At 30.1% G+C, this 12,821-nt stretch overlaps 1 protein-coding gene across 1 annotated transcript in view; it reads left to right on the plus strand.

Annotated features, from left to right (window-relative positions):
- LOC107440641 (collagen alpha-1(IX) chain) overlaps nt 1–12,821 on the plus strand; it is an 86,969-nt gene that overhangs the window by 22,933 nt on the left and 51,215 nt on the right. The window contains exons 5-11 of the mRNA XM_043047672.2: nt 3,322–3,489; nt 4,681–4,752; nt 6,631–6,699; nt 7,500–7,598; nt 9,072–9,125; nt 9,205–9,258; nt 12,266–12,310. Coding sequence (XP_042903606.2) covers nt 3,322–3,489; nt 4,681–4,752; nt 6,631–6,699; nt 7,500–7,598; nt 9,072–9,125; nt 9,205–9,258; nt 12,266–12,310 — 561 coding nt within the window. The remainder of the gene's footprint in view (nt 1–3,321; nt 3,490–4,680; nt 4,753–6,630; nt 6,700–7,499; nt 7,599–9,071; nt 9,126–9,204; nt 9,259–12,265; nt 12,311–12,821) is intronic.

Genomic DNA, 12,821 nt, shown 5'->3' on the forward strand with positions numbered 1-12,821 from the left:
TAAAATGGCTTAAAAAGCAGACGAATGTTCATAGATAATCAGTTAAAACTTCATATAAAATAAAAAGGAAATTACCATGACTTTCCATAAACGCACTTCTCAGTCTTAATTTACTATAGAATTTGAAGGTTGCTGTATAGAATACATTTTAGATTATTGCGCCTTAAAAAAGTTTCCGGAATATCACACCTTGTTCTTCTATTTAATAAGCGATCTAGTTATCCCTTAACCCCCGTCATGATTTTAAAATGGCTTAAAAAGCAGATGAATGTTCATAGATAATCGATTAAAACCTCATATAAAATGAAAAGGAAATTACCACGACTTTCCATAAACGCACTTCTCAGTCTTAATTTACTACAGAATTTGAAGGCTTCTGTATAGAATACATTTTAGATTATTGCGCCTTAAAAAAGTTTCCGGAATATCACACCTTGTTCTTCTATTTAATAAGCGATCTAGTTATCCCTTAATCCCCGTCATGATTTTAAAATGGCTTAAAAAGCAGACGAATGTTCATAGATAATCAGTTAAAACTTCATATAAAATAAAAAGGAAATTACCATGACTTTCCATAAACGCACTTCTCAGTCTTAATTTACTATAGAATTTGAAGGTTGCTGTATAGAATACATTTTAGATTATTGCGCCTTAAAAAAGTTTCCGGAATATCACATCTTGTTCTTCTATTTAATAAGCGATCTAGTTATCCCTTAACCCCCGTCATGATTTTAAAATGGCTTAAAAAGCAGATGAATGTTCATAGATAATTGGTTAAAACTTCATATAAATGAAAAGGAAATTACCACGACTTTCCATAAACGAGCTTCTCAGTCTTAATTTACTATAGAATTTGAAGGTTGCTGTATAGAATACATTTTAGATTATTACGTCTTAAAAATGTTTCCGGAATATCACACCTTGTTCTTCTATTTAATAAGCGATCTAGTTATCCCTTAACCCCCGTCATGATTTTAAAATGGCTCAAAACGCAGATGAATGTTCATAGATAATCGGTTAAAACTTAATATAAAATAAAAAGGAAATTACCACGACTTTCCATAAACGAACTTCTCAGTCTTAATTTACTATAGAATACATTTTAAATTATTACGTCTTAAAAAAGTTTCCGGAATATCACACCTTGTTATTCTATTTAATAAGAGATCTAGTTATCCCTTAACCCCCGTCATGATTTTAAAATGGCTTAGAAAGCAGATGAATGTTCATAGATAATCGGTTAAAACTTCATATAAAATGAAAAGGAAATTACCACGACTTTCCATGAGCGCACTTCTCAGTCTTAATTTACTATAGAATTTGAAGGTTGCTGTATAGAATACATTTTACAGTATTGCGACCTAAATTTTTCCTGAATGGACACAATAAAATATGACTAAAATATTATATAAACAAGAAATAGCGATGGCTTAAATGAGATTTAAAATATAATAATATTGCAAATAAATATATTTTTATTACTTTTTTCCCTTCAGATCTCACATAAGTTGCATCATAAAAAGGAATGTTTACGTTCGTGTAGCTACTCTCGAAAATAATGCACTTATTGAATGAATGAAACACCCAAATAAAATTCATCCTTGACCAAAAAAGACAGAACGGTTGAAAAAATAGCAACATGATTATTAGATTAAAAGAGCTTTACAACAGGAAACGACATCTTTTTCCTTATTTTACTTGCTTCCTTAGAGTATTTTAAAAGCAGTTTACAGGCGTCTTGATTACTTCCCAGTGTCTATTAGACAATTTTCTTTATTAAATATAACCTGATGATGGTTAACTAATGTAAAATAAATTATATTTGTTTGTTTCCCAAATTTTCACATGGATAACTGTTAGTTAATGTTTTTTAAGGAGTTTATCAAATGTGTGAAATTGGAGTTTGAGTTTTTCATATTTTTAAATGTACTGACTAGACAGTTCATAAATTTATGCTTTTCTTTGCAAATTAGACTTTTTATTTTACGGTAGGTAAACTTAGAAAGAATATTTATTTAGATGAGAAATTATTAAACGCCAAATTTAACATAAATATATAATACTCCATATATTTATTATTTTTTTAAAAAATGTTCGAAATATACATCAATAATACATGATAAAAATAAAAAATAAAAAATGTTTATCACTTTTATGTAACTATAAAAAATCAAACCAAATCAAAACATTTAGTAAATAAAATTAAATCATTATTTAAGATCAAACTAACTTGTTATTGTAGTTAATACTCATAATAAAAGTAGTTTATACTTAATATCAGTAGTTAATACTGAGTGGTGTGACTGTCTATGCAGAGCTAAAACCATATTTTGTCCATCTCAGTTTTCTGACCATGAGCTCAAGGGTGCAGGAGCAGATAATCCGTTTGGGTGATCAGCAAAACGCGGAAAAACTAGTGTTTACTCCTCTAGCATATTTAATAAGGACAGGATATATCTTGCCAGGTCTGAGGATAAAACCATGAACCTGTGGCACGGGACCACGAAGGAGTCTATATATATATCAGTCTATGCAAGGGTAATTAATAGTTAAGATTTATGAAAATAATGTAATACACTTCTTGCTTATTTTCTAAGACGTTTGATAATTAAGTTCTTAGTGTTGGCTAATTTGGTTCATTTGTAAATAGATTAAAGTTTTTTATTTAATTGAGTCACTTTACGTATCTGAATTCCTTTACCCAAAATGGGAAAAAGCGCCGGTTTTATTTATTTATTTTGCAAACTGACAATTCCAGCAAGTTTCATACTTCTTATTATAGAAACAAGTATGTCGTTTTTAATAAATCAATGCGAGCTTTTTTAAAAACTTGTTTTTACGAAGTACTTGTTTGGTATCGTACGAATATTTCTGCGCAAACAGCAAAAAAGAAGAAAAATAAAAACTCAGATTATATTGATGAAATTGATCTGAAAAAATATTTTAGGAAAAGCTCTAATTTTATTTGTATAAAGAATGTATATCGAAATTCAGATTTATTCAAATAGTTGATTTAAAGAAAATGTTCTTTTTGCGAAATGTTCATTTTTGAGGAAATCCATCCAAAAAAGAACAATTTGTAAGGTCAACGGATGGTACAAAGAGATTCAGAAAAAGCATAGAAATACTTCTAATGCAGCAAAATCAAAAATGAAAATATTGAAGATTCTTTAGAATGTGAAATTAATAAAGAAAACAATTATATCTATGAGTTTTGGTCAAATATAAGGAAATTACACACATGAAGCCAATTAAAATTTGATTAAATGTTAAGCCTTTAAAATTGTTGTTTTTATTAAAAAAAATTTTTTCATTTTATAGGTGGATGATAAAGAGTGGCATAAAATTGACTTGAGTGTACGAAGAGATAGAGTGACATTATTTATTGATTGTCAACCTCTTGGAATTCAACCAATTGATATCAGAAGACCCATTGACGTTAATGGAGACATTATGGTTACCAAGTTTGACGATTCTATGACTGTGCAGGTAAAAAATTATTATTATTCAAAATCAAAATCAGGTTAAGTTAGAATTTTTACCACATTGAATGAACCTCTGCAGATGATCAAAATTGTGATGGTTTGTGTTTTTGGATCATCCTCAGGGATGTTTCCCAGACCGTCGCCAATAGCCCATTATGCAGCTCTAGTGCGACGTAAATTAACTACAACAACAACATCGCACAATCATAATTTTTATTTCCATGAATTTTAACGAGCATTTTTTATGGGCCTCCTATTCGCGAAACAAACTGGAATTTCTCAATTTAATTTAAATCCGGAGAGTATGGAGGCAAAAATGAAACTTGTTCATTACAAACTTTGCTCTAAGATTCTGCAATTGCTCACTTGCCAAATTTGCGAAAATGCTATCACAATTAATTTCTGAGAATCATTCTTAATTTCGTGAAGGAAAAGACAGCTCAACTCCCATTTCTGTATTTCTTTTACCGACTTCCTCTTGAAAAAATTAAGAAAATAAAGGAACATTATGGTATGAGAAAGAAAAAAAAAACAAAATTTTTAAAAGCTTAATTTTTGAGTGAAAGAAAAAACGAAAAAATAAGTAAAAATTCCAGAAACTGAAATAATTTTCCTTTTTCAAGGCATCAAAAATTTTTGTAAGCCACAAGAAGTCTAGTTGTTTCGGTAACTTTCAAAAACCTATTAACTATGAAAATAAAAAGCATGCATTCGATTTTTGAAATTTCTTTTTTAAACCAAGCTTAGATCCTCTAATAAAATATTTTTAGATATATTTATTTACGATGTAATACCATTGTACTGAGGGTTTCGTTGATTTCATTTATTGCTTTTGATTATTTAAATAATATTTGCATTCAGTATGTCATCAGTTAGTTAAAAACAACGTTTTATTTAAAAAAAAATTCTATTTAAAGTACATTTTAATTCACATAAAGTTGCTAAGAAATTAATCATAAATAGTATAGTAATAAATATTATTCACAAGGTGTGTTTTCAGTGTTTTTAATTAAAATTTAATAGTCTAAATTAGAGATTCTCTCCTGCAAAATTTCTACAAATGCATACAATTGCTGTTAAAACGAATTCGAGTTACGCATTATGGTAGCATGTAATTCAAGCAAATGAATGGATTATGATTAATATTTATTTATGTAATTTATGATTAATATTTATTTATGTAATTTTTTGATAGACAGAGCTTCAGTGGATGGTGATACATTGTGATCCCACAAGATCCCAAAGAGAAACGTGCATCGAATTGCCAGTAAGTTTTTGTTTAAATTTTTGTTTTACAATAGTAAGTTTTTGTTTAAATTTTTGTTATACAATAGTAAGTTTTTGTTTAAATTTTTGTTATACAATAGAATACAATTAGTATAAATGCCTAAACTTGCATTTGTTTGATGGTTTAATGTAAGCGTTATAATTGGTTATTATTGAAGTAAAAATTGTAATGTGAGGTATTAAAACAGGGTGTTTCATAACGACCACCCTTAATGTTTACTTTTCCCATCTTTAAAAAAAATGAAATACAAAAAGAAATTGAGTTCGAACAAAAACAAAAACAAAATCGCTATCGAAATCTGTGAAATCCAAGCAAGAAAGACGAAAAAGAAGAACTTCAAAGCCAGTTTAATTGGAGGTGTTTCAAATATACGCCATTCAACTCTCCTCTGTTTTCTCCGGTAATCAAACAGGTTTTGATGTTTTCAGTCTTGTCTTGTTTAATGTTCATGTAAATTTCAATACTGTATTTTTTTTCTCTGCTTGATTATTAGTTTGTAACTTCTAATGCGAAAAACTGCAGTTCGGTTTTTACTAGGATTTTTGTGTATCGTTTTTTATGGCGAATACAATTTAGCTCATATAACTGATAATTTAAACCGGGATAAATTTTTAAGGACTTACAAAAATATTTAAGTTCCACTTTTAAGTTTTTAATAAAGAAGAAAAAAGAAGCTTTTTGTTTATTCGGGAAATTTTTTATACCTTCGAAAACTTTACTATAAATGGCAGAAATGCTTTTATTTAGGTGCTTAAATAATTACGTTTGATAATAGTGTTTCCTAGTTCAGGTGCAAATAATAGTTTAATTGTGATAAAACTGTTTCTAGTCGATACTAACATTTCAAAGCATAAGCTTTTAGCTTTTATTTTCATTTCAATTGCTTGAACTTACTCTGGATTATTGAATCTTGAATCTTTGGATCTTGAACTTATCAATTAAAAAAAATCTAACTCTTTAACTTTTCTTAAACAGTAGCAAAAATTGGTTATAGCATTTATTAAAATACCAAATTGAATTTGGTTTCAATAAGAGCTTCAAACTCAAAATATTATTCTTGAATTTAATAGATTCCAGACAAGTTTCTTCTAATTATATTTACTTTTCTTTAAAATAACTCTCCTCAGTAATTATTGTTTAAGGATATCCACTCATATATTTTGTATGTTAATACAAACAGATCTGTTGCTCTATTTTACATGAAGGTAATCTTCTTAATAACAATTCACAATAATATTCATAATAATTCATAATAATGCAAAACTATCGTAAAAACAAATAGAAATTATGTATCTATTTACTTATTTTTTTAACCGATTTTTAACAAATTTCTTTATAATATATAAAAAGATTTACGTAATGAAAATCTATGTAATTATTTAAAACTATCATTGTGAGAAGTATGGATTGAATACATTTTGAGCAATAACAATTTAAATAAGAAATTTTATAAAACCTTTTGTTTTAAATATTTTGTTTGGTTAACAGTTCAACGAATCTATTAAAACTTTAGTTAAAAAATGGTATTGTTTGAACATGAAGTAAAAAGTTTTGAGCCTTATAATTGAAATATAAAATAAAAAATGAAAAAAAAAATCCATGAAAAATTAAAAAAAAAAGCGATTTTAAAATATACATAATTTTTTTTTAAAGTTTTTGAGTCTTACGATTTTGTTTCTGAAAAAAAATCGTTGCTACAATATTTGCAGGAAATTGAGGCAAACTAGTGGTAAGTCAAACAATTTCACAAGAGTTTTCGCTGACATTTCTAATGTTGGGTATATTTTTATTTATTGCTGATTTTAGCTTATCATTTAGCAATACATAAAATCTTTATATATAATTTTTATCTTTTAGTTAAGGAAAAGAAACACTACCGTTTGCGAAGCTTGCCCGCCAGGTCCAAAAGGTGCCGATGGAAAACCGGTAATTTTCTGTTTGTGCTTTGCATGTAAAGGAAGGCCTGCAAATTAATATATATTATTAGAATTTTTTTCCAATAACTTTAATATTATAACTTTGTATCAGGTTGGTAAGAAAATAAAAAAAAATTTACTTAAGCAAAATCTGACGAGTCATTATCGAGATCAATCAAAGCTTAGGTAGAATATTAATAATAAAAGTCAACTTATTTGGGAAAGGAGATTTAAGAAAAGAGGAAAGTGATTTAAGTGTGTTTGCACTTCCTTCCCGCCGATTAACCGTGCCCTGCCGCCAATTTAGATCACCATTGCCTATGTGACATTTTCTGCCTGATGGAGAACCAGGCATAGCAAATCGGACAGATGATATTGTAACAGCTTATTATTATAGCTATATATATATATATATATATTAATTGGGGCAACAACATACTTTAAGTAACTTATAGCCACTTTACTAAGCATGCATACCATTATCATGATTTTGTTCATGATTTTAGATTTTAGTTTTAAAATTAAAGAATTTTAATTAATACTTTGTTTGTACGCACATTATTTAATCTCCATTTCTGAGATTTATTAGTTGAACTTAAATTAAAATTAATACATCTTTTTTTAATGAAAGCCACATTTGGGTGAGAAGCTTCAATTACTACTTGTTGTATAATTATATTTTGTCCGCACGTAGTTCAGAACAGTTTATCTTTTATTTAAATTCGAAGCTATTACTTTTAATAATGTCTTTTGATTTTTTACATTTTTGCTTAAATATAGCTGAAATTATTTCGCTTGCTTCTTTTTCAGGGTCCTCCGGGTTCTGCTGGTCTGCCAGGAGAACGTGGTCCTCAAGGCTGGCCTGGTATTTCTGGAGCAAGAGGTGAAGCTGGACCTTCTGGACTACCTGTAAGCAAGAATAATTATTAGCCTTATGAAATATTCATTATTTCCTAAATGTTCTACCTATTTCAAGGAAGAAACGATAAGTTTCTCATCCCATTTGCAATTCTATAATTGCAAATTAATGATTTGCCTGCTGGAATTTGGCATGTAATAAAAAGAGTTTTCTTCCATATAGTTAAGAGCGCACCAAATATAGTGATCCAGAATTCAATTAGCCCTAATACAGTGTGATTTACGAGTAGTTTAAAGCGTTTGTGTGAATATATTAGACATTTTCATGGCGCTAACTTTTCAATAACCTTAAGTCAAATCATTTGAGAGACAAACAAGTGTTTTGATTTATACTTTGTTTATTTGGTGTTGATTTGTTTTACAATTAATTTAAATGATAAAAAGTAATTCAGTAAATAAACACTATACTGTACCTATTTAAATCTGAATAATTCCCGCAATGGACTGATCGCTATAACACGGTTCCCAGCAGATCACCGAAGTCAAGTATCACTGGCTGCGGTCAGTGTGCGGGTGGGTGACCACTTGGATCAGTCTGCGTAAGGTCCGAGGGTGTTCGGTATTGGTTCTCGTTAAACTGTTCTACCGTAAAGTACTCGACTTCACGTGCGGATCGTCGGGCTACCGAAGCGGAGGTGCCACCCCCTTTGCAAAAGGATCGAAATTGTGATGGCATGTCTCCGGATCATTCTCAGGGATGTTTCCCAGACCGTCGCCAATAGCCCATTGTGCAGCTCTAGTGCGACGTAAATGAACTACAATAACAACAATTAAGTCTGAATAAACTGCGTGAGCTGTTGAGGCGGATTTCCACTACTGCGAGGTAATTTACGCTACTGTCCCCATTGCGATTTTTCAATCCAGCGACTCAGAACGACTCACTCTCCTGCATGAAATTTTCGTATTTTTTTAAAGAAAAATAAATTACGAAATAAAAAAAGAAGGAAAAACTTGCTTTTTGCTTATTTTTTAGTTCAGATAACGAATTTCAAAAGAGACAAGATTTTGTATTATAATTCTGACCAATTCTAGTCAAGAGGAAAGTTACCAAAAAAGTGAGCGAGTCGTTCAAGGCCACTGGATTGTAAGTTAGCGTCTCGATATCCTGTCCCAGGAATAAGAGAATGGGACACATTTTAAATCTAAAATATTGAAATACATTTCTGTGTTAAAGTGCTGAAAAAAATCGCAAATATAAAAAACTCTCAAAAACATAATTTAAATTTATGTTGTATTAATTTTAATTTATTTTTGAATCTTTAAACATATTCTACATCAGTTATTATAATCATCTTATACCAAAGTTTCAATTTGTGATCCTGCCTGTTTTTAATAAAATTTTTAAATTGGTTAATAAGATTATAGCATTTGATGTTAATTATGAACCACGATTGTGCTTTACAATTTAAGTACATAAATACACTAAAATTTCAATTAGAATTTACCTTATTAAAATTTTTGCAGGGACGACAGGGCCCATCTGGACCACCAGGAGTTGCAGGTTTACAAGGAACTCCAGTAAGAATACATGTGAATATTGCTTTGCAAATTTAACAACTTTACAGTGATGTATTATGTATTCGTATTTTAATTTTAGGGAGCAGCGGGCAGTAAAGGCGAAGTTGGATTTCCTGGTCTCCCTGGCAAACCTGTGAGTTTTCAGTAAGCAAGCTTTCTTAAATAAATTTTAAAATGACGTTTAGGAAATTGCATACAACAAAAATAAAGCGTGATAACCAATACTTTAAAATATACATACTCTCACACCAAATTTTATTTCCAAACTATAAAATTTCGTATACTGAATAATCTCAGTTTTTTTAATAAAGTCCTGATATTTTAACAGCTACGGGCTATATTGAATTATAGTATTAGCGCTAATTTATTTTAATACAGCATTCTAATTTTATTATAAATATGCTTTTAACTTCCAAGATTTTTCTCAACTATGTATTGCAATACTTGAATTTAGTTAATTAAGACTCCATAGTAATGTAATTTTTTGTAGTTTCTTATCCCGCTTGATCTACAATATTTAGGTTTTAGGAATATTTCGATCCAGACCATGGCGTTGAGTTTTAAAACAAAGAGAATTGCTTCAGAAATGGAGTATAGCTGACTCACATAACAATCAATGCATTTTAAGGTATAAATTGCAAAAAAGGATACTTAAATTTCATGAAGCTTTCTTCGTTTTTAACGAAATTATTTCCTGGTGCATGCTCAAGGCAAACATTTCGTCAGAGTGACGAAATAACTATCGTCACTTCTTCGAGGAAACGAATTTCGCCATTATTTAAGAAATATTTCGTCATTCTATTCCCTCCCCCCCAAAAAAGTATTAAACCTTGTTGTGCTTCGTGTATCGATCTTTCCTAATAATAAGTTTATCTTGGTTACCATAAAGCTGGGCCAATGACAACTTAAGAACAGGAGAATTGAACCCGGAACCTTTTTCGTAAGAGGCCAATTCTTCGTCCATCATAGAAGCCAGGCTGCTAATTTCCTCACTTTATTTTCGATCATCTAATATTCATCATAGTTTCGCCATTTTAGTTAACAGTCTTCCACAACGCACTACGATGAAGTTTCAAATTAAAAAAACATTTTTGTCATATATTTGAGAGTTCCTCTTTCATCACAAATCACGTGAATCACTAGTAATTCTCAAAATTAGCGAAATATAGTTCAAGGATTGCTGAATCGTCAAATGTTATTTCGGACAGTACAGCTGGAGTCTGATTGCGTTTTGGGCAAAGAGGATAAATTGCCGATGCATGTTATAGAGCATGAAGATTACCACTGGAGCCCATAAAGGCCACTTGTTTGCTCATACTGCGTAAATCAATCATAGCAGCACCAGTAGCACCAGACCTTAAGAGTAACCTCACTAGATAGTCTATTTGCAATCAACTATAGACACCAACGTGTGAAGGGACAAGCTGAAAAAATATCTTATTAACCCCTTCCTTCTCGCTCCCTTGAAAATGACGGGTGAAATTTCGCCCTCTATTTCTCACTCCCGTGATATTGACGGGATGGAATGTTCAGTAGTAACGCTCCAATAAGAATAAAACTAATTCTTTTCTTTTGACCGGAAAACATTTTATTTCTCATTTTACACATCAGAGGGCAGTACCAGGATATTTTTAAGGTAATTGTAGATAGTTAGTTTATTTTAAAATAGATACCCGCACTAATCAAATACGTAATACAAATATAAAAGCCAAAAAAATAGCCACTTTTATGACAGTTTTCTTGAAAATTAACCGGTCGTTAAGGGGTTAAAGGCACTCCAACTCTCCAAATGGTAAACAATATTCACTGCCATTTTGTTACCATATTTTTACTACTCAACCAGAGGTTGAATGGAACTGTGACTACCACTCAGAATTCAGATATCATAACTGACAGTAGAAAAAATATTTTTAACTTTTTAAAAATTCCAACAGCATGAGCAATTATGGATCAAAACTCACAGAAATTGCGTATCTGTTCGAAGTATGTTGATTATACGAATTACAGACCTAATGATGAGAAGATTAAGTAAGTGAGAATATAGAGCAAAGACAGCTTCTACACTACAATTGCTATTCCAGGAAGATACTACAACACATTTCTGAAATTCCCATGAACATGTTAAAACATGGTATGATATGCAAACAATTAGATTTGCAGCACATTCATGTAATGCAGGTGGCAGTGGCAACGACCATAATGCATATGAAAGCAGAGGTTCAACAGCAATTTTCTTTTACTTAATTTTTATTTGAACATTATTTTCGGCTTAAAAAGTTAGTGTAAGGCCTCGTGTACGAAGAAGAAATTCCTACCAGCACGTCTCTGACTTTGATTCAAGAAGGATTACAGATTGCTGGATTTGCGGTTTATTTCAAAGCAGTGCTGCTGCTCACATTGGTCGTTATCCTTAATCTATCCACACTATATGGTCATACACTATGGTCATATATCTATCCACACTATATGGATACTATATGGTCATTATAAGTTTTAATGGTCTTCCCCCTGATAACAACCAAGGAGACGGCATCAGTTAGATTTTAATTACCATTTATAAGAAAGTATCTAGGATAATGATTGTAACGTTGCATTCTAACCATTAATGATTTGAAATTTACTTTGGCCAATAAAAGTAATTTGTATTGAATATATTAAATTCATTTCTGATTAATATTTCACAGTTATCTAAATTTTATTATCCGCTGGAATTTCATAGATATCAAACTAAACAAATCGGTTTAAAGTCAATACTATTTGGCATTTCTTATTATTGAAAAACACTCAGCGACAATATAAATCTACGAGTCATATTTTTAATAAATTTGAAGACACATGCTGCTATGTTTAATTTAGTTTGGTAAACTCGTTGGTTTTAAAAACGTTCCTGCATCAATAAGAGTTATCCTGCTTTTATTAAAGCTGGTTTTCTTGTAAAAAATACTTGATATTCTTTAGAAAGAAAATAGTTTTTGTAATAAAATTTTTTTTAAAAAATACAAAAGAAAGAAGATGTTATTTGATTATTATTTTGAAGAATAACAATAAAAATATTCCAATGCATGAAACTGCGTAAAAAAGGCTTGACTATTGTCTTATTTTGTAAAAAGTTTTGAAAAATATGTTTGGAAAATTTTTAGGGTGTTAAAGGTGAAAAAGGTGACATAGGAGATACTGGAAGAGAGGTAAGTTCAAATTTTTTAATAAGAATATAGTAGAACGATTAAATGTACAATTAACTTTTTTTTTGTCAAAAAGCATTTCAATATTAATAAATACGCATGGTTGTAACTCTTGTTACTGTATTATATAATATTTTTACTACTGTGCTTTGCTTAAAAAAAAAAGAACACATAAAAATATATTATGTCCAACATTTAACTATTTAAGAATCATGTACGGTATTAATGTCTTCATGATTGCTGTAACTCTTAACCTGCCTTTCACTCCATTTTATAAATAAAAAAAAAAGTCAGTGAAATGCAATGAAATGTTTTTTTTTTAAAGAAAAACTCTGCAAACAATACTAATATTTGAAAAAAAAAAGTTCGGAGAGTCGGGTTGCTGTTCAGTGCCATGGGTACAGGGATCAGGAGAAAATTTCTTTCCCCTTGAAATCTTTGTCTAAATTGAGAAGTTGTCCTTTCGAATGAGTGGTGCTGCCATGGGGTTCTGAGATAAGACATGTTTTCCCCC

This window comes from Parasteatoda tepidariorum, chromosome X2 (genome assembly GCF_043381705.1).
Source record: "Parasteatoda tepidariorum isolate YZ-2023 chromosome X2, CAS_Ptep_4.0, whole genome shotgun sequence".
In the NCBI taxonomy this organism is placed as follows: domain Eukaryota; kingdom Metazoa; phylum Arthropoda; class Arachnida; order Araneae; family Theridiidae; genus Parasteatoda; species Parasteatoda tepidariorum.